Below are 26522 nucleotides of genomic sequence, written 5' to 3'. Positions count from 1 at the left end.
GGGGCAGAGGCAGGAACTACACACAGTCTTGCCTTTTCTTTTAAAGAAGTCAGACTCAGAGTTTTAAAACCTGTTTTTATTTGGCACACTCCGTCTGATACAGGATCACTGTGCAAGGCACTTTAATGAGGAACATTTGCAAAGCGGTGACAAAGCAAAAGTGCAGAGGAGAAGAAAAAGCAAGGGGGAAAAAGAATGTGGAGAATGATTCAATTTGATTGTCATGTACCTGAATTTAACAGTATTAAAAAAGAAAATAAATACCAAATTTGCCACAACATCAAAGAATTGCTAAACCTATGGCTGAGACATTTATGGCATTGATTACTTTAAAAATCCTAAGCAAAGAATTCAACAGAAGAATCCAATACAAATCAATCAAAACACCTGTAAAAGCCAAACTATAAAAAGAAACGAATGTGACAAATTAAAATGTCAAACAGAAACAAACTGAGTTTTTCAGTGCATGAAAGCCTATTTAGTGGTTGATTACTTAATAAAAAGACACAAACACGTGGCATTACAGTAGTTATAGACTTCCGATACTTCTGATCTACCAACTAATTGAATAATATGAGTTTGCAATGTGGTGAAAGAGCAGTATACTCAGCTGTATGTTTGAATTGCAGTTATTGAAGTAAACACTGAACAGTTACATATTCAGTAAAAATTTTCAATGCAAACCAGATTTCCTAATGAACTACACTAAGTCTAACCTTTCTGATAATTAGTGCTTTGATAGGAACAGCAGCAAACTGCACTCGCAATAGTAACTAAAGGAGGCACTGAAAAATCTGCAGCGGTTTTGGTACAAAGGCAACTCAGGCGTGGCCACGCAGCAAAACTTCCACCATTGCAGGAAACTAAAAAGATATCAGTGCACCCAGAAAACCAAACGCGTTCAGCAGGAACAGAAGGGGGAGTGCACAGAACGGTCCGGCTCTGTAAAAGAAACAACTGGCACACATATTTAAAAAGAAAAACTTCCTCATTTGATTCCTGCCTTTGAATCTTAGTCTTTCAATAAGATGGAGGCTGATACGCTCCTGGAGTCTCCTGGGTGTTGGAGAAAGGTGACTGCTGATAGCCAGAGGGCCCGCTGGTGCTGGAGTAGGGGCTGCTCTGGTAAGGAGCATTGTGGTCGTTGGCTGGGTCTCTGTATTCCTGCTCGAATTCATTCACTCCTTGGCGATACCTTGCAAGTGCAAAGTAGGTCAAGAGGCTCTGTAGAGAGAACTTTGAATTAGTGCTAGGATCTTTTATCACAGCAAATTCAAAGCTAATGCGAACTCTGCCTCAGCCTCACCCAGGTGATGATCGAGAAGAAGGAGAAGGCAATGACACCTCGGGCAGCGTCGGCCACGACTTGTTCGTTTGTCGTCTTGGACCACAGGCTCGTCAGGACGCAGAAGCAGATGAACCACAGGAACGTCCACACCGCTGTCAGGTGTTCACAGGAGAGAAACATGTTTCATGTGTTAACTTTAAGTCTCACTTCCTGATTTATGGCACAGTTCCTTCATTAAACTATGTGGTGAAAAAATGAAAACTAACTCTTACCAGAGAAAGCAAGATCACTTATTACAATGTATTTTCGGTCTTTGGCATTGCTGATGTTCGGGAAGTAGGCATCTAGCATGAGGAACAAAACACAAGCCAAGAAGGCCAAGACTCCGACTCCCACCCCGTAACTGCAAGCACTGTCAGAGTTGTGGAACATGCACTCGTTTTCAGCTTTTTCCGTCGTGTTGGTGTAGCCTTCGGCTGTGATGGTTGCAAAAACCACGATAGAGAATATCTGCAAAGACGGGACACAAAAAGGTCAAGGCCAAGTTTAAGCCACGCAGCTATGGAGTTTGCGAAATTACCATGACTCACATTACAAGAAAGCTTCTTTAATCAAAAAAATAATATCTGTCAATCCAATCTAAACAAGTATAACGCCACCTTTTCAGCTATTCGTGACCCACATCCCCTTTTTCATAACACAGCTAACATGAAAAACATTACACAATTACGTGACACAAAATGAAAATACTACTTTTAAAAGGCAACCGAATCACCGAGTCACTGTTCACTCATGTTCTAGCTTCTTAATTCATGAAGACTTCATGCATTTTGTATGATTTTGAACAGGTTTTAAGCATTCTTATAAATACTCTACATGAAGACATCTGAAGAGAATATGAACTTATGGACAACCATTTGCCTGCAAAACCATGTTGGTTTTATTTATAACATTTGAACACTTAAACTTTCCTACATTAGTTATTATAGTTTTGCATTCTTTTGAATTGTATTACATAGTGACTTTTCATTTTTCTTTCGGTTTCCAGACTGGATTGACTTATTGCAGTTTACTTTATATTGTTTGAAAAGGTTTTAGTTTAATATTTATAAATTTCAGTGCTAGTTTTAGCCTTTGTTTTGATTATTATTGTATGGAGGGTGTATGTCAGAAGCGAGATTTAGGAAAATCAGTGCAGGAACCTTTTGAAAACAGTTGATTCATAGTTTTAGTTAAATAAAATATCCTTGTTTTCTACCCGTCTTGTTCACAGATGTAGGTTTTCACTAATAGGCCCACTGAACTTAAATGCACTTACCGGAAAGCAAATACTGTAGCATAACTTTTACTTGTCTGTTTTCTGTTAGTATTGCTTTTTCTTTTCTTGCAAAGCACTGTGAATGTATGCTTTAGTAACACTGCATACTTAAGCTTCCACTGCAGTGCCTGCACATTAAGCATTTCCAATCACCTGACAACTGGAGTTGACTTGACAACAGATGACGGCGGAAGCTTCAATTTCTGACAATTATCTAAACTATAAAACTGCAAGAAAAAAGCAAACAACTCCTGTTGTTTTAACCTGTCTCGTTTTTAAACCACGGGAACACAGAAACTTTAAATTAAAAGTCTGCAGATCGCTTATCATCATGTGGCAGTTAGTGTAGTGACACAGCACTGGTCAGTTGCTAGTTATTATTAGCTACCATCAACCAGAGCCACAGAAACACCATTTTTTACACTTTACTGAAAGCTCATTAAAATGTTTAAACGTGACACTCAGATAATGTCCCGCGTTGACCGCACAAAAAGCTAAAAAAACAAAATTTTCACTAATTTGGGTGGGCGCTAGCAGCGCACATCTGTTAAGCTAAACTAGGTGCAGTGACAGCTGGCTAACTGTGATGCTAACGTTTCCGTGAAGTCACTCACCCAGCTCAGGAAGCGCAAAATAGTTTGAGGCTGTTTTAGAAAGTTCGCTAAATCAAAGGCGCCACCGGCCAAAGAGGCCCCGTAAGCACTGTTCTGCATTTTCCCCGTGAAGAAAACCCCGACAGTCAGACAGTTTAAGGACAAACTGACAAGTCTTCCTGTCACGACTGCGGCAGTTTCGATTTGTCAAAAAAACTTCCTCAAAACTTTTTTAACGCCGCCCCTGCGGCGATGCGTTCACGGGACTCCCGGAAGTTTAATTCCTCAACGCCGTGGATCTTACGGAGGCCGTGTTATTATGTAAACTTTGCTTTTACCGTGTTTGGTGTTCAAGGCCCCTTTTCCCACCCAGAACTGCTTTAATTCTTCATGGTGCAGATTCAACAAGGTGCTGAAAAGATTTTAGTGCATATTGACATGATAGCATCACACAGTGGCTCCAGATTTGCAAGCTGCACATCCATGATTCGGATTAACCAATCATGTGAACGATTCGAACACATCCCAAAGGTGCTCATTGAGCTAAGATCTAATGACTGTCGAGCACTGAATGTGAGGTAAAGAAACCAGTTTAAGATGTTTCTGACCTTTACCTGTCAGAAGATGGTAGTCATAAAGGGATGGACATGGTCAGCAAGGTTATGGCATTTAAATGATGCTCAGCTGCTGCTAAGGGGCCCTAAATCTGCACAAAAAATAAAATAAATAATAATATCCCCACACCATTACACCACCGGCAGTAGCCTATACCACTGATACAAGACAGGCTGGGTAGACGCTTTCATGTTCAGAAATCAAGAATCATCAGTCCAGGTAACAGCTGTCTCGTTTTCTTGAGCCTGTGTAAATTGTAGCCTCATCCTCACGTTCTTAGCTGAGCTGGCAGTATGCCCATGGGGTCTTCTCCTACTGTAGCCCATCTATGCCAAGGTTCAAAGTGTTGCGTGCTCTTCTATATACCTTAGTTGTAACAAATGGTTATTTGAATAACATTTGCCACAGATGAGCACACAAAAAAAATCCCTCATCAAAAAAAAAATCTAATAAATTTTTACACAGCTGCATATCTGTTACATGCTGATTTTTTTTTCATTTCACACAAACACTCATAATCAACAGATTTCTACTAAATTATCACTTCACACTGAGATGAAAAAAGAAACTGTTTTGCAGAAAGGGCAGGATCAAGTGTCCCTGAACCCTTCCTTAGTTCTACTGCAATAGTGCTAGGGTGCTGGGGGCTTTCTGCTGGGGGCTTTCTTTCTTAAATAGATAACTATCATATCTGATATCATATCTCACAGTACAATAATATTGAATGGGTTGCATTGTTGTATTTTGTCATGTTTCTCAGGTCTTTGTCTGAATTTCTACGAACATTATTGCTAAGGATTGTCTTATTGCATTGGAGTCACACTGGGTTAAATATGTACACTTGGGTTTTAAGGGGTATTTATTATTTTCTTCTTTTTTTGGGGTTGTATGGAAGCCCCAAACGCAATTTCATTGTTCTTGACAATGACAATAAATAAATAAATACTAAATACTAAATTAGTTTTCCGTTTTCAGTCACCCATGCACCTCTTTGCATTTAATCATTAGCTATTTTGATTGTTATATAATAATAGACAGAAGACACCTGATTGTTTTGGGGTTCTCTCTATTATTGCAGGTCTTTACCTTACAATATAAAGGCAATTGTCATGATTTGGTGCTATATAAATAAAACTGAATTGAACTTAAGAGAACAAAAGGGCAAGTATTTGAGCACCACCAGGAGTCTATCTGCCTATCAGCTCCAAGCAGCCTGGATATTCTTCTTTGGCATCAACGAACAGTGCTGGGGTCTTAACTCAAAAACGAATGCATACTCCTGCGCTTTTGTGCAATAAAAATAAAGATACTGTTCACATCTCCACTCCTCCCCTTTGCCATCCGTTGACTGTAGTGCAAGTGCACAAGGAGAAAAAGGCATGTTTGATTTTTATGTTTTATTCCTTTGCGCCTTTGTAACGGAAGTAATGACATCACTTTAAAGTGGTTACTGAATTTAGTACAGCATTACATTATTACCTCAGTGCTGTGTGTTTATTGTCCTTCTGCATTCAGTTCTCATCTGATCTCTTCCTTTCGATAATTAGCTTATTTTTGCAAGGTTTGTGCTAGTCCCTCAAATTCACTACACCAGAGTGAGAACGGTCATTTCTAAAACAAGCACAGGGCTGGAAATAGCCATTTAACCATGAAGTAACCAATCATAATACTATTCACTCACCCACTCATAGGTAACCAAAAGGTCACGCACATTGAAACAAATTACAAAGCACAAACTATTTGCCAACAATGGTACAAAAATAATTATACAAGAAACAATGACATATACTCTCAAATGCATGAAATACAGTACTACAATACATTGGTTTTGCCTTTATTTCAAAAGCCTGTATATTTTTTCCTGCAACTCATTTAGCTTCCTAATATAATGTTGTAGTTTGTTATTATGACCACTGGAGGGTCAACCATAACTCAAAATGCTCATCTTATTCTTCCAGATGTCTTGAATGCAAATACAAATGTTTCCAGTGGAAAAAAATGAATTAGACGTATTTTCTATTATTGCTGTTGTGATTGTGTTACAGTTATTCATTTACTTTGTCCCCATACAAAGAATGGTCATGAAATGTTATAGCAAACAACTGAAAGGAAACATTAATGTCTTTAAAGAGTCAAGAAAGACTAACCTAACCTCCTCCTCTTTGCTCTGTATTCATATTCAAATGATTAAAGAAAAAAAAAGAGATTGTAAATCAGGAAGTTGTTAATACCCCAGCGGCTATGATAAAGGTTGTGGCAGGATGTCACAAGTAGCAAAGCAACACTGTGAGGTTATCAGAGAAGTAGTTAGACAGTGTGACAAAATAAAGCATCATACTCATTTGCAGATAGTTTATTTTCAGAAGTGCAACACAGCACTGCTCCACTACACAGCAGACTTGGACGTCGTGTTTGAGATAAACGGTGATCATCAAAAACCATGGATTACAATGTGAACATTTGTGAAACAGATATCGACTACGAGTAAGTCTCTTTAAAAAAAACAAAACTATATATATATATATGTATATATAATATATATATATATATATATATATATATATATATATATATATATATATATATATATATATATATATATATATAGTTTTTTTAAAATATTTTTCTGTGACGTAAGTAAGTAATAAAGATGTATTTCTATAGCACCTTTCCAGGTAAAATTACAAAGTGCTTCACTTCAAATAAAAATAGCAAAAAGGGGGAATAGACAATGAGACACAATAACATGCTACCTAAACGCTAGTTTGCAGTTTATTAATTTGGTTTGTCAGAGAAAAAATATAATGAAACTGTTACCACAAATCAACATTAATTAGATTAGGGTATTTCCTGTAAACATGTTATTTATGCACTAGTTTGCTTATAAAAACACATAATTCACATGTTCAAGGCCTGGGATAATAGGTGATGCGTTTAATGCCAGAGGAGTGCCGAGTGTCTGTTTTAACCATGACTAACGAGGAACACACATTTTCTCTAGTACAATTTAAAAATGTCTTGTTACACAGCTGATACAAACAACGCATACGAGCCTGAGGAGCAGAGCTTTTTCTAATCCGAACATTTTTTAAATAATCAAATGGAAAGTCTTTTACAGACGTAGCTTCTCATTGGTTGAAAATGGTTGTGTGGGGTTTGAACAATCAAAGTCTATGCTGTACAGAGGGCACCGTGGGAGAGAGAACATCTATTCAGAATTTCCATTTCCAATGATTCTGGGAAATAAAGCAGTCAGCCACTCACAGGTGTTCAGGTTTACATTATACCTTCCGTATGCAACGTACGCCAAAACAGCCTGTTGAGAGAAATTTGAATTAGTACATTAATTGTTCGCACAAGAGATTCCAAACCAACTGTGAGTTGTATGTCAGACATACCCAGGTGATGATTGAGAAGAAGGAGAAAGCAACGGCAGCTCGGGCAGCATCGGCCATGACATATTCGGAGTTAGTTCTGGTCCACTGGTTGAGCAAGACACAGAAACAGATGAACCACAGGAAGGTCATAGCCGCTGTCAGGTGATTCAAAGCAGAGAAACAAATTCAGGGGAAAAGATTACAGCTGATGAAAGCTTCAAGTTATGACAGGCTGCACTTCCTTCTTTTGTACTCTTTTGTTCCTTTAATGAACTATATGGCATAGCAGTTAAAGCTGACTTACCGGAGAAGGCCAGATCTCCTTTGACAATGCGATCTTTCGCTGTGGCACTAGAGATCTTTGAAATGATGACGTCCAGGATGGGGAACACAACACAAGCCACAAAGGCCAGGACTCCAACTCCCACCGCATAGCTGCATGCGCATTCATTGTTGTTAAACATACAGGTGCCATTTGTTTTACTCGTGGGGCTATAGTAGCCTTGGTCTGAGATGGTTCCAAAAACAACAATGGCGAATACCTGCAAAGTGGAGACACTCAGGGTTCAGTCCCGGGTGAAGTTGCAAGATCATGACATTGCAACATTGCAAGATTATGAAATTGCAAGAAAGCAGTCTAAAAAAAGAAAACAAAATAGAGACGCCTTTCTGTAGAAGTAGAGCTCTGTCAACATCAACTTGCTTGCCTACACAGAATATCAAACATAAAATAAACATGTTTGACATTTGTCCGGAAAAAAGATATTCACATAGTCCTGTAGGTGGGGCACTGCTCTGGACTACAGATCAGTGATTGCAGAGAGAAATCAAACTACTAACCTTCCACCTGTTTTACCTCCTCCTGCTGCAGCCATGGCAAACACTAAATAAATATATGAATATAAATACTTTAAAGCATTGACTTCCTCGTTTGTGATAGTGTTGATTTGCATCTTTAGTTGTCAAGTTATTTTTATATAGTCAATTAGCTACGCTTAGTATTGCATGATTAAGAGAAAATGCTGCTTAAAATTTTGTGCTATGAAAAAGGAAGCGCACCTTCTCTGACTTTTAAATGTAAATTTCAACTACAGGAGCAAAAAACTTTAAAGCCTTTAAGACATGTCACTCGTCATCAGGTGGCAGTGTGGTGACACAGGGTTATTTGCTACTATCGGTCGTTGCATAGTTTACATTTAATTTACATTTAATTAAAATGTTTAAACCTGTCTACACTGGGTGTTCATGCCTCATGTAGACAGGTTTAAGCACATATATCTAAAAGCCCGCATTAGTCACTACTTTGCAGTGAGTAATGTGGCTGGCTAACTCTGATACTAATATAATTTCACTCACCCAGCACAGGGTGCGCAAAACAGTCTGTTTTATAAATCTCCTCCAATCAAAAGAATCATTATCCAATGAGGGTAGATTGCCAGTGTTTTCCATTTTACTCCACAAAAATTGCCTATCAGACAGTTTTAAGTTAAAAAGAAAAGCCTTCCTATTACAGTTGGGTACTTTCGATTTGTTGAACAATCTTGCTGAAAAGCACCTCGTAGGTGCCGTGGAAACTGGCCTTACAACATGCTATGCATTAGTGTGAAAAAAAGAACAGGTTAATCTCGTTTGCAATGCATCTGCCAAGTGGATGAAAAGTTGTGAAAATGATGAACACGACGCGCACACTCATGGGGAGATGCCAGGCTATAACTGACAGTGTTTCTACTGTGTTTTTATTCTTTTTTTATCCACATCTGCTTTTACTGCATTGTTGTGCTTAAAAATGAAGCCATTGCCAATCACAGGTTTTCCAGATTGCAGTTTTGCATGGTGATCAAAACCTGACGACACTGTGTTCGTAATTCCATCAATTCTAGCAAAATGCCCAACACAAAAAATGTAACCTATGGTCGAGCCGCCACTGTGTTTTAGAACTCTAAACACTCATATCTGCACCTCTGTCGTTACGTCTTGCGTACATGTTAACCATGATTTGAACCAAAAACTTTCCAATCTGGGTTCATCGCTCCATCAGACCTGCTGCCACTGATTTTCACTCCACTTCTTGTGCAACTTGGCATATCTCGGACAAACACTGAAAACATTTCTGATGAGGTTTCAGTGAATAGAAGATGGATTAAATAAAGTTTCGAATGCATCTTTTAGGTCCTGTTTTTGGTCTTACTTCGAAATTTTTTTCTATTTTTTATGGATTTTCAGATCCTGTCCATTTGCTGTATATATTATTTCCTTTTCCTTTTACGCTCGCTGCTTCTTCTTTTGTGGTCCACTTGTTTAATTTCCTCAAATTCGCAAGGACTCACTGACCAACATGCAAAGATATGCTTTTTTAAGTTTTCAGCTAATAGCTGTTTGAGCTAAAATATACAAGAGCCTAAAGATACAATTTAAAATGGTCAGTCGTGGTTGTTTTCTGAGTTGTCTTTGATGTGTAGACATAACGCTGTTTCCTCACTTGAGTTAGGGGCCATTTTTATGCATAAATGATGCAAAGTTAAGAGTTAGGCGGCGTAACAGATGAAAAAAGCACTCCCCTGAAAATAAGTGAAAAAGCAGCCAATGTCCAAAGAAAAACTCCAAAAGCTATTCATATAAAACAACATGAGCTATAAGTCCTCTTCATGTTGGTCAAAGGTTTTGGGGACTTTTGGTCATTATTCTGTTCATTGTTGTAGGAATCTGGCAGATGGAGAACCAGCTCAGGATTTCTCCTTCAATCCCATCAATGAGCCAGAAACCAGCACCCAAAATTGCCCTGAAATACTGGAGATGGAAGTCTTTAAAGAATGCACAGGTACAATGACTCAGTGTTTGCTGTTTACACCCCAGCGAAATGTTAGAATCCAATTTCTATCTGTAGTTTTATTTTTGATCTACAGATTATAAAACCTATAAAACCTATCATTTCGTAGATGTACAGTCAAACAGAAGCAGTTACACGAGTGACGAATCACACGACAGAGAAGAGATCAGCCATCTGCAGAGACACGGCTGGTCGGCTGCAACGGTAAAGGTGCTCGCCTCGATGCCTAGTCGCACTGCAGGTGAGGGGAAAATCTCTCCGTGCTGTCTAAATGTTTGCTAGGATTTATTCACACGTGTTAACTGCAACATTTGTTCAAAACGAAATTCCTCATCCACACAGAATTAAATAAATCCCGGCGAGTGCGATATCAGGCCTCATCCCATGAATCTCCTCACCTCTCCAGACCAGTCCAGGGTGCCTCTGTTCTGGCAGAGGCGGAGGAAATCAACACTGAAGGTGCCATTTGCTATTTTTTTGACAGGTGTTAACAAGTGTTTTCGTTCTACTTTTAACCCTCTCACTACAGTGAGATCTGACCTCTCTTATTCCACAGATTCCAATTTGTGCGCCGCTGAAAATAATATGGACCAGCTGGTGTCCAGCCTCCAAGGCCTCTCAGTGAGTGAAGGCACCCGCAAGCTGCGAGCAATGCCACTTAGCTTGGCAGATAAGATCGAAATCCGGTATGTGAGACACAAACCACTGGCGTGACCAGAGGAGTCGTGCAATGGAAATCACAATCAGTACTTTACGTCATCTTCAAGAATCTTAGAATCTATTTGGATGGCGTCTCACCATTTTTCTCCCTATCTTCTTCTAGAAAAGTTGCTTTCAGTTTAAAAACTGAAAGTTCATTCATCGGCAGAAATATACCCTGCTACACTCATCTAAGCATGTACATTTCAATGGTAAGTGCAAACAGCGTACACAGTGATAAGATTTCACCATGTGTGTAGGCGACACGCTCATGTTCCTTTCCCCTCAGACTTGGCGCCACTGCCTCTTTAGCTGCCTGCCCGTCTTCAGTTCGTTCAAATTGTGGCATTCAGCCTTGAAGACACTGAGCGGACGTTACGGAACCGGTGTGCTGTCCTACTTCCTTTTTCTGAGAACACTCCTGTTCCTTAACCTTCTCCTCTTTGTCATCACTGGCTTGTTCCTAATCATCCCACAAGGCATCAACCCTCCTCCTAGTCCTAAAGCAGACTTCAGTGGTATTGAGCTTCTCACGGGCACGGTGAGATGGCTGTACATCATATCCCAGCTGTATTTACAAGCTTATTTCAGCGACAAAGAAACCAGAGCTATCTTTAATGTTTTCGTTGACAGGGCTACTTTTCTGACAGCTTGATGTTTTATGGCTATTACTCCAGTGAAACGTTACCTGGAGACCAATACCGAATGCCAGCAGCCTATTTCTTTACCATCGGCTTCACCCTCTTCATTATCTGCATCATCCTTGTGTACAGGTTGAACTCTAACTCAATTACTTATGCTTTAATTCTATTTTTGTTGTGTCTTTTTTTTAATACTGTTTTTTTTGGGGTTTTTTTGACAGGTTGTCCAAATCCTTCGGAAAAAACTTTCAAGTCCTCAAATCTAACAAGAATCTGGCTGTGAAAGTTTTTTCTTGCTGGGACTTTAAAGTGAGCAAGAAGATATCTGTCAGACTCCAGTCTGAGAAAATCAGCACTCAGCTCAAAGTACGACTTTATATGAATACTCACTGAAGCGTGAAACGTTTCTTTTGGTTCTTGTTTTGTTGAAATTATTTTTAAAATAGACCAAACCAACCAAGTTATTTAAAAAGGGTTTCTTTACACTGAATGCTCTCTTGATGATTCTTAGCAACAAGTATTTCAGTTTTTGCAGCAGTCTTTGTCAGTTTGACATCACACATAGTAGTGTTTGTGGTTATCGTTTGCTCACAGGAACCTGATCACATGTTCACGTGTTATGTCACCCTCGGGGCCATGTCCTTAGTTTAAAAAGAACAAGCACCTTATTTGAAAGGCTTAGTTTACAAATGGTGCTTTTCCAACAGGAGCAGCTGTCTGAGATGATCAAGGGAGAAGACAAAAAGACCTGCATGCAACAACTTCACCGCCTTATTGTTCATCTGTTGGCGTGGACCGCATGCTTAATAAGCATTTTCTTGGGCACCATAGGAGTGCACAACCTGTCAGGAAAAAAAATCAACATCAAGGTACATTGTTGGGAAAAGGAAATGGTAGCATTCATGCACAGTCAAGCACCACTTTAAGTATGTAAATTTTAATTCCCCACCCACTGTGGTTAGCTACTTCTTCTTTTCTGCTAGACCTTTTGATATCTTTGTCTGTCTACTTTGTGTGATAATAAGCGCCCCCCACCCCACACGCACACACGCACACACACACACACACACAACCCCCCCCAAAAAGATACTGGTGTTTCAAAGCTTTTCTGTGCAAGGACAAATAATAATAGAAATAACAGGAATAATATAGAAGTAATAAACTTTTGTGTTATCATCTCACGACTCACAAGGCTCAAGATGGTCCTGAAAACCTGCATATACAGCGCGGTGAAAAAGTACTTGCCCTCTTCCTTATTTCGTAGATTTTTGCATATTGCACACGTTTCAGACCTTCAAAGTAAATGCAACATGCAGTTTTGACATTATTTCATTTATTAGGGGAAAAAAGCTGCCAAAACCTACCTGACAATGTGTGAAAAAGTAATTGCCCCTAAACCTAACAGCTGATCATATCACCCTTGGCTCAGCTTTCTAAAACATTCGGTTCATCACAGTTAATTCACGATTTAACAAGACAGGGCAACTACTTTTTCACAGCACTGTACATACTCAAAGCGGTGTCGCCAATTTCACTCTTCTCTTTCTGAATAAGTCTAAAGACAGTTCTTTAGTAATAACGCAGAATCAGTCAACGTTAGAGAACTGCAGATTGACTTCCAGTATAACCTGGACACGTCCCCATGATGTCAAACACAACTGCAGGTAGATGGTGTAAGAGGATTACTGATACTATAGCAATACTTCATTTTTAAATATCATGGTTGTCAAGACGATCTCACTTCAGTTGCATATAATGTTTAAGCGGAACTTCATTTCCTGTTTTGATTATAACTTGTCGGTCTGCATTTTTCATTGTGATTTAGACCACTTTAAATCTGCCCAAAGACACTGAGTTGCTGGTCTTGTCAGCAGTGGTGTCGGGCATTAACCTGTTACTCCCTGGCTTCTTCAACCTGTGCGTTTGGGCAGAGCAATATGAATCACCTGGCACACGTGTCTATGTCTCTGTCTTCAGGTAAGGAAAAAAAAAAGGAAAAGACGCAAAAGAAGTTTTCAAATGAATAACATAGTTCAACACGATGTAAAATTATTGTCTTTGTTATGTGATTTGATTTTTATAAAGTTTAAATATTTATAATAAAGTATTTGATCATTTATTTTTCAGGAACCTGCTGTTGAAGGTCAGTGTTATTGGAGTTCTATGTTATCGCTGGCTGGAGAGCATTCCAGCCAATGGTCTGGAGGTTAGTAACATCCTCACGCTCTTACATGATTCAGCACTCAGTTACTGTATGCAATCGTTTTTATTCCTTAAAGAAAGCTTTTTGCACGCAGATGTTTAACACATGCGATATTATAGCTACAGTTTTGGAATCTGAAAGCATTTAACATCCACATTTTTACATTTTTTCAGTGTTGGGAGAGTTCAGTTGGCCAAGAACTGTACCGGCTCCTTGTGATGGACTTCATCGTTACGGTGCTTTACACTTTTTTGGGAGAGTTCCTATGGAGGCAAGTTTACCAGTTAGAGCAAGATCGGGTGATTGGTTTTACTTCTGTTTTAAGCCAAAACCTAATTCTTCCCTTCTAGGGTCTTTTCCCAGACAATCCTGCAAAAGAAAAGAAAGCCAGTGTTCGACATTGCTCGTAATGTGTTGGAGCTCATATATGGGCAAACTCTTACATGGTGATTATTCAGTAAAAACACAGCTTTAATATCAGCGATAAAAAGGAAAATCAGTGGTCATGTGTTGCATTTCTTCTTGTAGGATCGGAGTTCTGTTTGCACCACTTCTTCCTGGAGTCCAACTAATAAAACTGATTGTGTTGTTTTACATGAAGAAGGTTGGTAGAGTGTGTATGCAGTGGGGCTGTAGTACCGTATGCCAAGACTGCATTGCAAACATGACTCTTCCGCTTTGTTTTCCAGAGAAGTCTCATTCTCAACTGTCAGGCCTCGAGAAAGCCCTGGAGGGCCACTCAAATGACAACGCTGTTCATTTGCATACTGTGGTTCCCCTCATTTCTTGGCACTGTCGTGACTATCATTTATACAGTATGGACGTAAGTATAACAATCTTCTTGGAATGCACGTAAGCCTTTTCATGCTTATAGCGTGAAAATGCTTGTGAGCGTTTCAAAACCACAAACACGCAGCTCGCTAAAAACAAACCTTAAGTAAAATAACAATCTCTTAAGTACAAACTAAAACTACAACTGGTATATTTTTACCCTGAAGGTAAATGGCCTGGAAATGACATTTTCTCAAGAAAGACCAAAACCAATAGTTTCAACTTAACGATTACAATCTATGTATTCAAATCTTTCTATATTCACTTGCTACTGTGAAGTAACAGGCTAGACACTCTTTTGCCTTCAGACCTGCTGTAATGAATCAACACTGAGCTGCAATCACACAGGAAGAAAACAAAAACAGGAAATAAGAGTAGGACAAGAGACATCTGGTAGATAAGCAGGCTGAAGGTTCCCACGTGATTCATCTTGAGTTCACTTGGAGTTTTCTCTCTGCGAATTCAAAACTACAGGAAAAGACAATGAGTTTACAAACTCGTCAACTGATTCAGATCAGAGTAAACAAAAAAACACGAGACATAAAGGATCAGGCTAAAAAAAGATGATATATATATATATACACACACTCTTTACTGTATCCCCTTAAATGCATCTGCCTGTCATGCACAGAATCAAACCCTCGGAAAAGTGCGGCCCTTTCAGGAATCTCACAACAATGTTTGAGGGAGGGCAGATGTCGACCAGGCACCTGGAGGATGCTCATCCAATCCTGAAGTGGCTCAGTTGGGTCTACGACTGTTTGGTAGAGAATCCAGTGTTTCTATTCCTCGCCAGTGGAGTCTTTCTGTGAGTGGTAATGATTACGCTCCTGTTTCCGCTATGTATTTCATTTCATTAATTAGCAAGTCAGCGTTGTTTGTTGGTAGCAATTCGTAGCAGCAAGCATCTCCTCCATTGAAACATTTAATGTTCGCGACTTACAGAAATGGTTTTACGCTCTTAAAATTTTGAAATGATCCATTGCTATTTTTGCTTTTGTTTTTGCAGAATGGTGATATACTTTCAGGCTCAAGTTGTTGATGGCCAGAGGAAAATCATCAGCCGGTTAGAAAAGCAGATTGAAAATGTATGCATGAGTTTGTCTATGTTAGCGACATTTGTGAGTTTAAGCGCTAACACTCGCACCATGTTAAGGCTGACACTGATGGCGTACTTTTAAAATGTACAAGTAGCATTTGAACCGCTTTTAGCATTTCCCCTGATGATGGCAGCGGAGAAAAAAAAGGCATCGCTAAAGATGTGAAAATTCCTTCTGAGTTGAGAGACAGAAATGACAAAAATGAATTCAGCATCCTAGTTTGAATTCATCATCTGAGTATATATGGTTATGTTAAAATTCTTCTTTCGTCTCTTCCCTCCTGGTTTTCACTTCTTCCTCCTGTCTTTTTGTCTGTGACATCATCTCTAAAGCTTGCAGCCTACGGTCTCTTCTTCACCTCCCTTTTATACTGTCCTTTGCTTTGGATGGTTGACCCAGGTATTTAAACTCATCCATCTTCAGTACTTCTACTCCCCTCATCTTCACCTTTCCACCTGCTTCCGTCTCATTCATACACATATACTCTGTCTTACTTGTACTGATTTTCCTTTCTCTTCTCTCCAATGCATGCCTCCACATTTCCACTCTCTCTTCCTCCCGTTTTACCGACACCCAATCATTTGGACATTTAATACACGCTTTAATTATTTTCCTGTCTTGATCATTGTAACTGACTTTTCATGTGCTTTTTATAATGCCGCTTCATGGTGATCTGAACAGACAAAAGAGCTTCCAGTGCTACTGAAAGGGCTTGCTACAAGCGTTCAAAGATCTGTGAAACATAGTCCAAAACATTAGTTTTATTGGATTGTGCAGAAGTTGTTATTTAAATAGTTTTAAAAGACCCCTGCACTGAATAACCAAAAACAACTTCAGCTGGGCTAAGACACAGGGATCCTTGTTTAGCTTCCCGTATTGCACATACCATTAGTGGAACTCCTTCATCCCAGTCATTACCAATAGCCAAACAGCACTTCTGCAGCATAGATTTAATAGTCTGGTGCCACCTTTCCAGAGCTCCCTAGGACTCAGGATGACAGGCACTAGAGACCACATGTTTAACTACTAATAGTCTGCATGACCTAGTTAAAGAGCACTCAAAAGAATCTGTTGTTGGATGAACACAATTTAATCATGGCACCTATTTCCACGTGATTTAACCAAGTACAATAACCAATTTTTGACCATGTCAAACCAACACATTTGGCATTTGGTGGTTTAACGTAATCAGATTACATTGGATCAACGTAGTATACTTACATTGAGTTGAAGTGATTTATTTAAGTATGAAATCTGTTTTAATTCATTCTACACAAGTTAAGGAAAACGCAAAGAAATCTTGTTGCTTGAATAACTACTTTGTTAAGCAAGACAATTACTGCTAGTCTTGCGTAATGAACCAATACAGGGGTTGATGATTTTATAGAGAAAAACAACCATTTACACTTAGATTCATGGGTAATGCAGAATCACCAATTAACCTAACTCTAATTACACACAGCAAACTAGCCAGATTGTGGATTTGAACCCAGGTCCTTCTTGCTTTGAGGTAACAGCATTAACCATCACACCACCAAGCTGTCAACCCAGGCTTAACAAACTAGGAAAGCTATGATTACAAGGCTTGATGCAGCATTTTCTGTACGTTTTTGTCCTTGACAGGTTAAACCGCAATAAATAGCAATGCCATACACGTGGTGTGGGTGTAGTTGTCTGCCTCTTAAAACTCCAGCGATTTTCCTGCAGTTTGACATCTAATGTGATTTTCGTGAGTCCAGGCAACGAACCACTCTTACTAGATTGTATCATGTCATCTCAACAAGAACAAATTAAGTTGCTGAATTTCATGCAGATGCTACATGATTTAATTACGTTCACCATAGAAACATGAAATTATTTAGTTCAAATTACAAGTTGTACATGTAACAACCACCCAATTTCATCTTTTTGAGTGTGTTTTGATAGGAAATTTATGCCTTTGTCTGTCTGAACTACTTTGGATTTTGGGAGGCCAAAGATGGTAAAAAAGCCTTTATGATTAGAGGAGCTGACTCACTCAAGGGCAACAAATCAGTGACTATCAGTGACCGAGATCTACCAGTATCCCTCAGGACTTTTATAGTTTGCTCAACCTCTGGTTTGCTTGTTAAAGGCAAAGATCCCTGAAAGATAAATTGTTCAAAACATGGATCAGGCTCTGGGTTTGAATTGTTTTAATTAACCCCACCCCGGCTCCAACTTCCAAAGTTCAAACTCTGTCTGATGGTTTGGGCTTTATCCTGAGCCTCCAACTGTAATCCTGCTAAACATTCCTTGAGAAATGCTTCTTCCTTTATTCCAGGAAGTGAAAAGAACTAATTGAGCTAGGTCAAGTGGTTATTTTTGCAATTTTGGGTGTGTCTCGATAGCAGCCAATTCCCCATCATCCACTGGCAGAGCAAATTTTGCTTGTGTAGATCTATTAGGTAAAACTGGAGGACAAGATGAACCGAGCCCAAAAGTTTGTTTGAGACCACATTTCTCAGATCTCTCATAAGCATTTGCTTGCTCACATTTAATTCAAAGTGTTATGCTATGGACGACAAATCATCTTTTCTACACAAATACAATTCCGTCCATGAAGCTTCCTTCAGAAACTTAAGTCAGAAGCAACAGCTGCCATACTCAGTCCTGTTAACAGTCACCAAAAACATAAGATAAGATAAGAAACATAACATATAACTTTCACTATCTAGTGTTTGGTTGAGAACAGGACAGATCAGTCAGAGTTAACAACCAACATCAAGCTAGCCACAAACATAAACCTATCAAAAAGACCCGACGTGGGTAGGCTCCTGCCTACATAGCAGAGCTTATAACAGCAGTCAGCTTCTCTGATCGTCGGTTTATAGTTCCACACTATTTATAACCAGAGGTGACCACGCTTTTCACGCAGTAGCTCTAAAACTTTGAAACAGCCTTTCTCAGCTCATCTGGTTGGCTCAGTCAGTATTTTATTACAGTTTTTAATTTATTGAATCAATTTATTTTTTAATAACTGCTGAAATCAAGTTTTTGTCATTATTAATGTCAATGCATTGTGTTTTGTTTTAATGCTGTTCAAAGGAGGGTAAGGACAAGAAGTTCCTCATCGCCAAATTACAGGATTTATGCAAATAATCATCCCACTTCCCCTCAAGGGTGAGTATTCTCAATACTGCAGCTCTTCACTGAGGCTACATAATTTTTGTTTTGTTTAGGTTTTTTTTGCTTTGCACTGGTATTTCAAGTCAAAAGATGAACTTTCTTTTCTTCCCCAGTCTCTGGCTGAACACTGTGAACAAAGTGCACTCTCTCACTACACATCTCTCACTACGCAGCAGTTTGGCTCACTGAGAAGTATTTTGGCTTCGATATTATCTCAAAGCTGAGTTGATTGTCCAGATAAACAGGAACGTCTAAAACATGCTACAAACATGAACAAAATAAAAGTAAAATCAGTAACCGTGAAGTTTGCTGTTTTTAAATATATGTTAATCTTGGTCATCTCTGAAAACTGAATCACTGACAGTTGGCACCTCAGCAGGGTTATTAATATTTATTTATAGGCTTTTATTATCACAGTGTACAATGATCTTCAATGTATTTTATGACAAGACAAAATAAAATTTCTTCTTTGTTTTTGTCCCTGTTGTTTCTTTTATCTGATGGCAAGTGTTAAATTCCGGTTCTTTCGGATTCTTTATGGCCAAAAAGACACGGCTCAAAAGTGGTCTTTTTACTTTAAAAAATGATCTTTATTTTACATATCCGGATATGGAGACCTTAGCACACAACACACAACCCAAGATTCTTTAAAATCAGTCATCATGAATACCTTCACAATGGATTTCTTAAGAACACATTCCACGTGACATTGTTTAACCGGTAAAATATGCAGAAGTGCGAAAGAAAAAGTAAAGTGGGGTCCTGTTGGATATGTTGTCAGTGAAGAACGACTTTTGCCTGACTGTAAAACCTTTTGAGAACACATAAAGGTTATGTGAGTAAAAACTTACCTGAGCTGACTTGAAGTTGTTCTTTGATCTTTTTGTTGTTCTTCTTTTCCAGTACAAACAAATTGAGTCATATTCATGGTATAGACCACCAAGTTCTAGTCAGTTCATCCTTGAGTTCAAGTGAACAATTGAAGAACATTTGCCAAATCTGAAGGAATATGTTTCATCAAAAGAAATAAAAATATTATAATTATTTTATTTACATTCTTTTTACTGTTTCAATGAGAAAAGTCCAGCTGGATGAACCAACGGTCTAAAAATATGACAACTTGCTCCTGCGTACCACCATGTCCAAATACAGTAAGTTAACTAGCACATTGCTACATTAACAAGTTTTCAGTAATGCCAGCCGTCCCTAGCCACCATACAGTTTCCCCCTAGCTGCTAAACAAGTTAGGTAACTCTGAACAGTTATTCAAAAATTCTTCCTGACTTTCCTTCATGAAAACACAAGAATGAAAGTGGGAGGAGTTTTCCTACCTTACATATTAACCCACTTTGCAGCAGGTTATTTCATTCTTTACCTTGGTCTAATCTGAAGTGCAGGTTTGTCTCACATCCGACTCTCAACAATGACTTCTGGTAAGTAAGGGCTTTCTTGATTTCATGTCTCATCTTTAAAGAAAATGAAATTACAAATTGTTGTGCGACTGCTTTAGATGCATCACCCTTCTATGTTATAATTTTCTTGCTCATCTTTCCCCCAGGCGGCATGAAGACAGCGCCTAACAAAAGGCCGTACATCTGTATTCCGAAAAAACTCATAGATCTTTTGGCCGAGCAATATGAACTTGTAAACAACTTTTCTCATTCCCATATCTTTGAGCAAAGCTATCATTTTATTTCCTTTTATCTTTTTATGTTTAAATGTTTCATGAAGCTCTTGAATTTCTGCTATTTAACAGGAACATGGACTGCTTGTAGAAGATCTGAATCCCTATATAAATGAAGGATATATACAAGCTTACTTCCGAGAATGGGGCACCGTCAAATCATGCAAAGTAAAGACTAAAGAAAAAAACTATTGGTTTGCTTTTTTTTCCTACAAGAGACCTGCGATAAATACTTTCTGTTTTATACTGGATCTTAGATTAGGAAGAATCCCAACTCTGGGAAACAAAAATCGTTGGCCTTTGTGAAGTTTTCTTGTGAGGAAGAAGCAGACATGGCAGACTGGGTCGGTCCTCACAATATCGGTGGAACAGAAGTTAAAGTGAGGCGCTTTGTTACTTTCAAGGTGAGCAAATGACAACTATTTTATGTTAGGGACTTTTCCAATCACAGCCTATCATAATTAAATAATATTTTTTTAAAAATGTCTTGCAGGGTGAGGAGGATTCAGAGCAAGGGGTTGATGGAGCCACAGTTAAACCTCGACCACGGCCTTCAATGGGTCTTGGCTACCTACTCGAAGATGCTCAGTGGTTAGACGAAGATGAATGAATAAACAAAGCTTTGATCCAAAGTTGACCAGCTTGAGGGCATTGGTTGTTATGTCAGTACCATACATGAGAACATACAACCTAATGCACATGTATTTATGTATGTATTTCTCTTAGTTTTACTAATAAGTTTTACTTACTTACCAATAACTGTGAATTTCTGGCTAAACAATATTTTTTTGTTTATTGTATATTTTGGAAATGTATTGTGTTTATGACATTTTAGTTAAATGTTTGTAAAGGACCTACAGATGTCACACTATAAGTGAAGTTAGTCATGTATTCCTTTGTCCAGCCACTGTTGGTGAATGTGACATGATTGTTGACTTTATGGTAACAAGACAAAATTGTGAAGTTGTAAGAAAATATTAGTTATTGTTGGTTTTCTTTGCTCAGGAATAAATACAAAGAAGTCAAAGGATTCGTGCTCTTCTGTGTTGCTGTTTTTCTGTTTTTCCTCCCATGGTAAATGTTTTATTTGAAATACTATTTGCGAAAACCAAAATATTTTTGTTCGTTTATATTATTTTGTTGTGTATTATATATAGCAAGAAAAATATTTATAAATACATCTAATATATATATATATATATATATATATATATATATATATATATATATATATATATATATATATATAATTTCAAATCTTTCTGTAAAAGTCCTGTGTACTGTACCGTCTACATGAGTTTTGCGTCACGGGTCAACAGGCAATCGCTACGTAGAGCGCCAAGTTTCTTCTACAGCGTAAAAACAACATGGCGGAAAAGGACGTAGAAATTTCCTTTAAAAAGGTAGGAGCAATCAGCCGTTTGTTTTTAAGTGTTTATGCCTGCTTGTCCCCCCTCGTGTTTTAATAAAAAAAGCGAACTTCTTTGTCGCCGACTTGTGTGTTTCCACGCCCACCATATAAACACAACATGTTTTGTCAGACGACAGCTAACACTTTACATCTTGTTAAGATATTCAGATATTGCGGGGAATAACATTGTAACTACCACGCCGAATAAAAGACTGGGTCCTAGCGATTGCTTTAAGACCACACTTTCCAGGACAACTTCCGTTTTTTGCGCGGACAGCGGAGAGCCCTTTAAATCGCCAAATTCACCAAAGACGTTTGGTTGGCGAAAACTCGAGAAGGAATTCGACGGACAAACTTAGCTTGAAAGCCAAATACGGGTTTTTTCAAAAGTGGATACGCAGGCAGGTTTTGTTGTGTCTGTGTTGCGTTCATTTGTTATTTTTACTAAATCGTGTCTGTTTTGCTTTGTTAGTGCTTTACTAATACACTCAACAAAAATATAAACGCAACACCTTTGTTACTGCTCCCATTCCCCATGGGATGGACGTAGAGACCTAAAATTTATTCCAGATACACAATATAACCATCCCTCCCAAACAGTGGTCACAAATCAATCCAAATGTGTGGTAGTGGGCACATCTGCAATATTGAGATAATCCATCCCACCTCACAGGTGTGCCACATCAGGATGCTGATCTGACATCATGAGTAGTGCACAGGTGTACCTCAGACTGCCCACAACAAAAGGCCACCCTAGAATGTGCAGTTTTTTGCGCTATTGGTGACCACTGTTTGGGAGGGATGGTTATATTGTGTATCTGGGATGAATTTTAGGTCTCTACGTCCATCCCATGGGGAATGGGAGCAGTAACAAAGGTGTTGCGTTTATATTTTTGTTGAGTGTACTTTCTTTGGCCAGCTACTCAGTGGAAAACCTTATGACTAATACACTCTCCCACTTTATGTGCTCTGTTCTGCACACAGGATACAGTAAGCAAACTTTTGTCTAGTTTCTTCAAAGAAGACAAAACAAAACGTGAGTGGGATAACTATGCTGTTATCAGTGACGTCTTGCTCTCTATGTGACCGTGCTGATGAAATGCCACTGTGTTGCAGTAAGCGGAGATGCCACACTGCTCATGGTAGAGATGCTTAAAGTGTTCGTGCAAGGTAAGGAGCTTTGACACAGTTGCACAACATTTGAGACACAATAACAGACTGGCTAATGATAACACTCTGAAGCTGTTATCTCCTTTTTCAGAGGCTGCTGTGAGATCACAGAAACAAGCCGAATCTGAGGACTGTGACCAAGTAGACATTGAACATTTTGAAAAGATCCTGCCTCAGCTGGTATGTGGCTCAACAGGCTCAAGAAATGTTTTCGTTTCACTTATTTCCGCTTGTTTGCATAGTCTTATCTTTAGCCCAGATTACAGCTAATACTTAAAAATAATGGGATTACTGGGCAAGTTTTTATTTTTCTTTGCAGTAAAATATATTTGTTGCATTAGCTTTTGCACTTTGTGTATGGTTCGGGAACAGCTTCTACAAATCAAAATCATCATGGGTCTTCTGCTGAACTATCTAATATTATCTATATTTAAATGGTCCATCTACTCACTTCCTTCATGCTTTTTGTTTCTCACTTTGAAATCTAAGGCAGTAGACACTGCAATAGACAGCTAGTGACTATGTCTGACTGGTATTTAGGCATATTTCACAGTGATGCAAAGCACAGTATTTAGAGTACTTTTTAACATAAAATTTTTAGTTGCAAAAATGCTGTTTTCATTCACCTTTCATGCAGTAATGATCCAATATGGCAATATTGTACAACAAAAACAAAAATATCAGTAAATGGCCTCATCCGAATGCAAGAACATTCTGTAATTTCCAGATGGTAATCTAATTATAACTGAGAAAATAACTTTGTAAGCATGCACTTTGCCCTGGAGTTTAAAATACACTAAGTTATGAAAAGCTCAACAAGTATTGTAATATCATTCTTAAGTATTTATAGTAAAACAATTAAGATTAATTAAAAAGGGATTAGTAGCTCATGTCACATGGGTAGTATTCTGGTACTGACTACCAGAATGAATGCTACAAGAATTGTAATATATATGAAAATCCTACATTGTTTAGCTTTCAGTAACTCTAAGTATATTTTAAACCTGGTGTCTTGTAATTAAACTGAATTATAAAACTCTTCCAGGGTAGCAAGTCTTGAAACAGTAGCTAGAGTAGGCCTTTAAAATGAAAGATATGCACATATTTGACAAATCATTTTCTAATCTAATCTCTGTACCATCTGTAAATTACAAAACTGTGTTCTGTTCAGAGCAGACTATCTGCTGATGTTTTTAACTTATTTTTCTCAATCCAACAAAGCTTTTTTATCAAATGCCATTTTTAAGACGTAGAATGTTATAAAGTGTTTTTGCAGTATTGATAAAAACATCTGTATACTAATCTTTTGCAATGTGCATTTGTTATTAGCGTGTGCTCAAATATGGAACTTTATAGGAGAGCTTGATTTTTTTTGTTGATGTTTTAACAGCCAAATACTCTGAGATTTTCTTCATGTATCAGTCCCAAATTACAGATCCTGCTTTGTTTTGATGGTTAAAGAAGGCGGTGAAAAATTCTAGCTTTTATCTTTAATAGGTTTTGAGGTCTTTATGCTCAATGACTGCTTCTGATTTTAATCCATTAAAAAAAAGGCCTGAAAGTAGGTGGAATGGCCTTTTAGAAAAGAAAAAAATCCGGAAAGATATTTGATATATGAAGCTGAAATGTTGCAGCACTCATTATATATGTTCACACTTTTAGGCACATTGGAGATGGTTGAGTAGAAAATGTGATGATTTGAAATGGAGTGGTAATGCAAATTTTTTCTGGGGATACGTAAACGAAAACCTTAAATGTGTAGATGCTATGAGAGCTATCATTAATCTCAAATGTATTTAACCTTTCTGCAAAAGACTTTTATGTCTGCTGTCTGACAATCTCAAATTTCTTCAATTTTCTCCAACACAGCTTCTGGACTTCTAGCACAGTGATACCACAAGATGGAGCCAGAGTGCTGCTGAGATGTCTCTCGATCAACAGTCCCCCCTTCCACAGTTCCACCAGCTAAAACTTTTCATTTTTTAGTATGACTGCAGTTTCATAAATCCCCAAATCTGAGATAACGTTGAGATTATGTTTTTATTGGAGCTGCACTATTTTAGCAGGAAGCCCCATTGCAATCCGCACGCTACCACGCCACCACCAATAAGGGCCACCTGTGCTCCTGTGTGCAACAACAGGTGCTTCCAGCATGCTCCGTGGCGCCCTTCATCAAAGCCTCCCGGAGCAGTTGGAAGCAATTAGAGTAATAAGGGGAGCAGCCAGTCCCTTAGATGATGACAAGTGCCAGGAAAAAAGGAGTACCCCCTCCGGCCACTTTGAAGTTCCCTTTTGCTGTCCTGCGATGTTTAGTTAGAGGAGGGGGGGAGGGCAAAGGGGACCTCTGGCACAGAGGGAAAGTTGAATGGGAGTGTGTGTGCACGTATGTGTGCGTGTGTTAGCCAAACACGGCCAGAGACCACACGCGTAGATATTCTATTTGAAGGGAAACATAACAAAACACATTGGAACATGGTCCAAGAAGAGCAGGCTGTAATTCTGAAGGTAAATAAACAAAAGAGGCGAGTAGTGGAGGTGCTCTCTCTACTTTCATCACAGCACAGGGAGGGAGAGGGCGGGGGGTGAAGCTGGGCCTACAAGGAAGAGGGTAATGTGGGGTTTTCTAACCTGAGCGGCTCTGATGGTTTTCCACCAGCGGTGTGTTTGACCAACGCGTCCTCGCTGTGAGTCAGCATCGCTGTGCAACACCTCGCAGTACTTATTTGTGGGGCTCTTGGGTGACTTACGAATGCTACTCACGTTTACACCTGGAACCAACTTAGGCTAAAACCAAGAATCCAGCCCTGAATAGGTGTTCAAGGACACGACACCTGGAATTTGACCCAGCATCTTTTTAGTAAGGCTCACGCTGGATTTGTTGTTTCCCAGGGGTAACTTCCAGACCACACTTTCTTGTAAAAAAAGAAAAAAAACTTGAGCACAGCTTAAGTCATCACCAGAGGAAGAAAAAAAATTGTAAAGGGTTTCGTTTTGTGCGTAGCCTTTGTGGAGATTAACTCAAATTGAAATGGATCTTTCCCAACAGTTGATTCTTGTGCACAAAATAAAAAAGATTATTATCTTGGATCTGTCACTGTTTTTTTTTTCCTCCCCTCCTTATGCGTGTTAGTGGAGAAAATTCATCTGAAGTCGGTATTATTAAACATACGAAAGCAGTTAGGACAAGAATGGGGAGGGGCATTGTAGAGAGTAATGAGTTAAAGCTTTTCTTGATCATACATTAAAGGCAGGGAGTGTCGACAGCCAGTCCAGACGCTTTGGAGAAGCTCCGCAGTGAGAAGCTTTTCCCAGGAGACGGAGACTGATCTGTCTCCAGCTCCTGCCTGGTCTTTGGACAGCGCCGCACGTGGGATCGGGCACTCGGCATGGCTTCAATACATCCACAGTCAATGTCAGTAGAAGCACCTGTGACTGCCATGATGGATCTTCATCTTTTTTGTTAAATTTGGCAAATTAATTAATAATCAGTGGGACTGTCAATGACAAAACTGACCCATTATGATTAAATATAACTGAGGTTATTGTCATTCTAGGAATGCCTGATCTATGTGGCTGTCTACTTTAAAGAGAGCTGGATGTTTACATAGCTCTGATAAG

General features: G+C 38.8%; 5 protein-coding genes across 5 annotated transcripts; 3 read left to right on the top strand and 2 right to left on the bottom strand.

Moving 5' to 3' along the window:
• Positions 1-61: 61 nt before the first annotated feature.
• Positions 62-3427, bottom strand: syngr2a (synaptogyrin 2a). Its single transcript, XM_086289319.1, has 4 exons — positions 3221-3427; positions 1561-1798; positions 1307-1440; positions 62-1224 (listed from the first exon to the last, which is right to left on the bottom strand). The coding sequence occupies exons 1-4, from the start codon at positions 3317-3319 to the stop codon at positions 1021-1023; spliced, it is 675 nt and encodes a 224-aa protein (XP_086145445.1). The 5' UTR covers positions 3320-3427; the 3' UTR covers positions 62-1020.
• A 2683-nt stretch (positions 3428-6110) lies between these two features.
• tmc6a (transmembrane channel-like 6a) lies at positions 6111-19141 on the top strand. Its single transcript, XM_086289318.1, has 20 exons — positions 6111-6298; positions 9891-10009; positions 10128-10259; positions 10361-10477; positions 10575-10704; positions 10842-10929; positions 11007-11258; positions 11351-11490; positions 11580-11724; positions 12066-12227; positions 13184-13335; positions 13486-13564; positions 13735-13832; positions 13912-14007; positions 14090-14165; positions 14251-14384; positions 15024-15200; positions 15402-15458; positions 18559-18633; positions 18753-19141. The coding sequence occupies exons 1-20, from the start codon at positions 6255-6257 to the stop codon at positions 18826-18828; spliced, it is 2349 nt and encodes a 782-aa protein (XP_086145444.1). The 5' UTR covers positions 6111-6254; the 3' UTR covers positions 18829-19141.
• LOC147332651 (synaptogyrin-2-like) lies at positions 6967-8753 on the bottom strand. Its single transcript, XM_086289317.1, has 4 exons — positions 8548-8753; positions 7496-7733; positions 7213-7346; positions 6967-7130 (listed from the first exon to the last, which is right to left on the bottom strand). Exons 1-4 carry the CDS (start codon positions 8638-8640, stop codon positions 7023-7025), a joined length of 573 nt encoding a protein of 190 aa, XP_086145443.1. The 5' UTR covers positions 8641-8753; the 3' UTR covers positions 6967-7022.
• An 861-nt stretch (positions 19142-20002) lies between the features above and the next one.
• Positions 20003-21353, top strand: LOC147332649 (heterogeneous nuclear ribonucleoprotein A2 homolog 1). The gene is made up of 5 exons (XM_086290632.1): positions 20003-20072; positions 20198-20283; positions 20396-20491; positions 20581-20727; positions 20817-21353. Exons 1-5 carry the CDS (start codon positions 20063-20065, stop codon positions 20931-20933), a joined length of 456 nt encoding a protein of 151 aa, XP_086146758.1. The 5' UTR covers positions 20003-20062; the 3' UTR covers positions 20934-21353.
• A 294-nt stretch (positions 21354-21647) lies between these two features.
• Positions 21648-25991, top strand: cenpx (centromere protein X). Its single transcript, XM_086290631.1, has 5 exons — positions 21648-21726; positions 22719-22770; positions 22851-22904; positions 22996-23084; positions 24774-25991. The coding sequence occupies exons 1-5, from the start codon at positions 21691-21693 to the stop codon at positions 24786-24788; spliced, it is 246 nt and encodes an 81-aa protein (XP_086146757.1). The 5' UTR covers positions 21648-21690; the 3' UTR covers positions 24789-25991.
• The last annotated feature ends 531 nt before the right edge of the window (positions 25992-26522 follow it).

The sequence above is a fragment of the Aulonocara sp. 'chitande type north' Nkhata Bay genome, linkage group LG4 (assembly GCF_057382095.1).
Source record: "Aulonocara sp. 'chitande type north' Nkhata Bay isolate Kocher_YH1m ecotype deep benthic linkage group LG4, A_spYH_male_GT1.1, whole genome shotgun sequence".
NCBI classification, from domain to species: domain Eukaryota; kingdom Metazoa; phylum Chordata; class Actinopteri; order Cichliformes; family Cichlidae; genus Aulonocara; species Aulonocara sp. 'chitande type north' Nkhata Bay.
This window is presented reverse-complemented; position numbering and strand designations above follow the sequence as displayed.

Bases quoted from the DNA above. Each gene is read 5' to 3' on its own strand.
- tmc6a (XM_086289318.1), top strand. From the start codon at position 6,255: ATGGATTACAATGTGAACATTTGTGAAACAGATATCGACTACGA. The intron at 11,259-11,350 runs GTGAGATGGCTG...TTTCGTTGACAG, and splicing joins TTGAGCTTCTCACGGGCACG to GGCTACTTTTCTGACAGCTT. The intron at 15,459-18,558 runs GTTAGAAAAGCA...TGCTGTTCAAAG, and splicing joins CAGAGGAAAATCATCAGCCG to GAGGGTAAGGACAAGAAGTT.
- cenpx (XM_086290631.1), top strand. From the start codon at position 21,691: ATGGCGGAAAAGGACGTAGAAATTTCCTTTAAAAAG. The intron at 22,771-22,850 runs GTGAGTGGGATA...ACTGTGTTGCAG, and splicing joins CAAAGAAGACAAAACAAAAC to TAAGCGGAGATGCCACACTG. The intron at 22,905-22,995 runs GTAAGGAGCTTT...CTCCTTTTTCAG, and splicing joins GCTTAAAGTGTTCGTGCAAG to AGGCTGCTGTGAGATCACAG.
- LOC147332651 (XM_086289317.1), bottom strand. From the start codon at position 8,640: ATGGAAAACACTGGCAATCTACCCTCATTGGATAATGATTCTTTTGAT. The intron at 7,734-8,547 runs GTGAGTGAAATT...TCCACTTTGCAG, and splicing joins TTTTGCGCACCCTGTGCTGG to GTATTCGCCATTGTTGTTTT. The intron at 7,131-7,212 runs GTATGTCTGACA...TTCTCTCAACAG, and splicing joins TCTTCTCAATCATCACCTGG to GCTGTTTTGGCGTACGTTGC.
- LOC147332649 (XM_086290632.1), top strand. The intron at 20,284-20,395 runs GTAAACAACTTT...GCTATTTAACAG, and splicing joins TGGCCGAGCAATATGAACTT to GAACATGGACTGCTTGTAGA. The intron at 20,728-20,816 runs GTGAGCAAATGA...AATGTCTTGCAG, and splicing joins GGCGCTTTGTTACTTTCAAG to GGTGAGGAGGATTCAGAGCA.
- syngr2a (XM_086289319.1), bottom strand. From the start codon at position 3,319: ATGCAGAACAGTGCTTACGGGGCCTCTTTGGCCGGTGGCGCCTTTGAT. The intron at 1,799-3,220 runs GTGAGTGACTTC...CCGTCTTTGCAG, and splicing joins TTTTGCGCTTCCTGAGCTGG to ATATTCTCTATCGTGGTTTT. The intron at 1,225-1,306 runs GTGAGGCTGAGG...TTCTCTCTACAG, and splicing joins TCTTCTCGATCATCACCTGG to AGCCTCTTGACCTACTTTGC.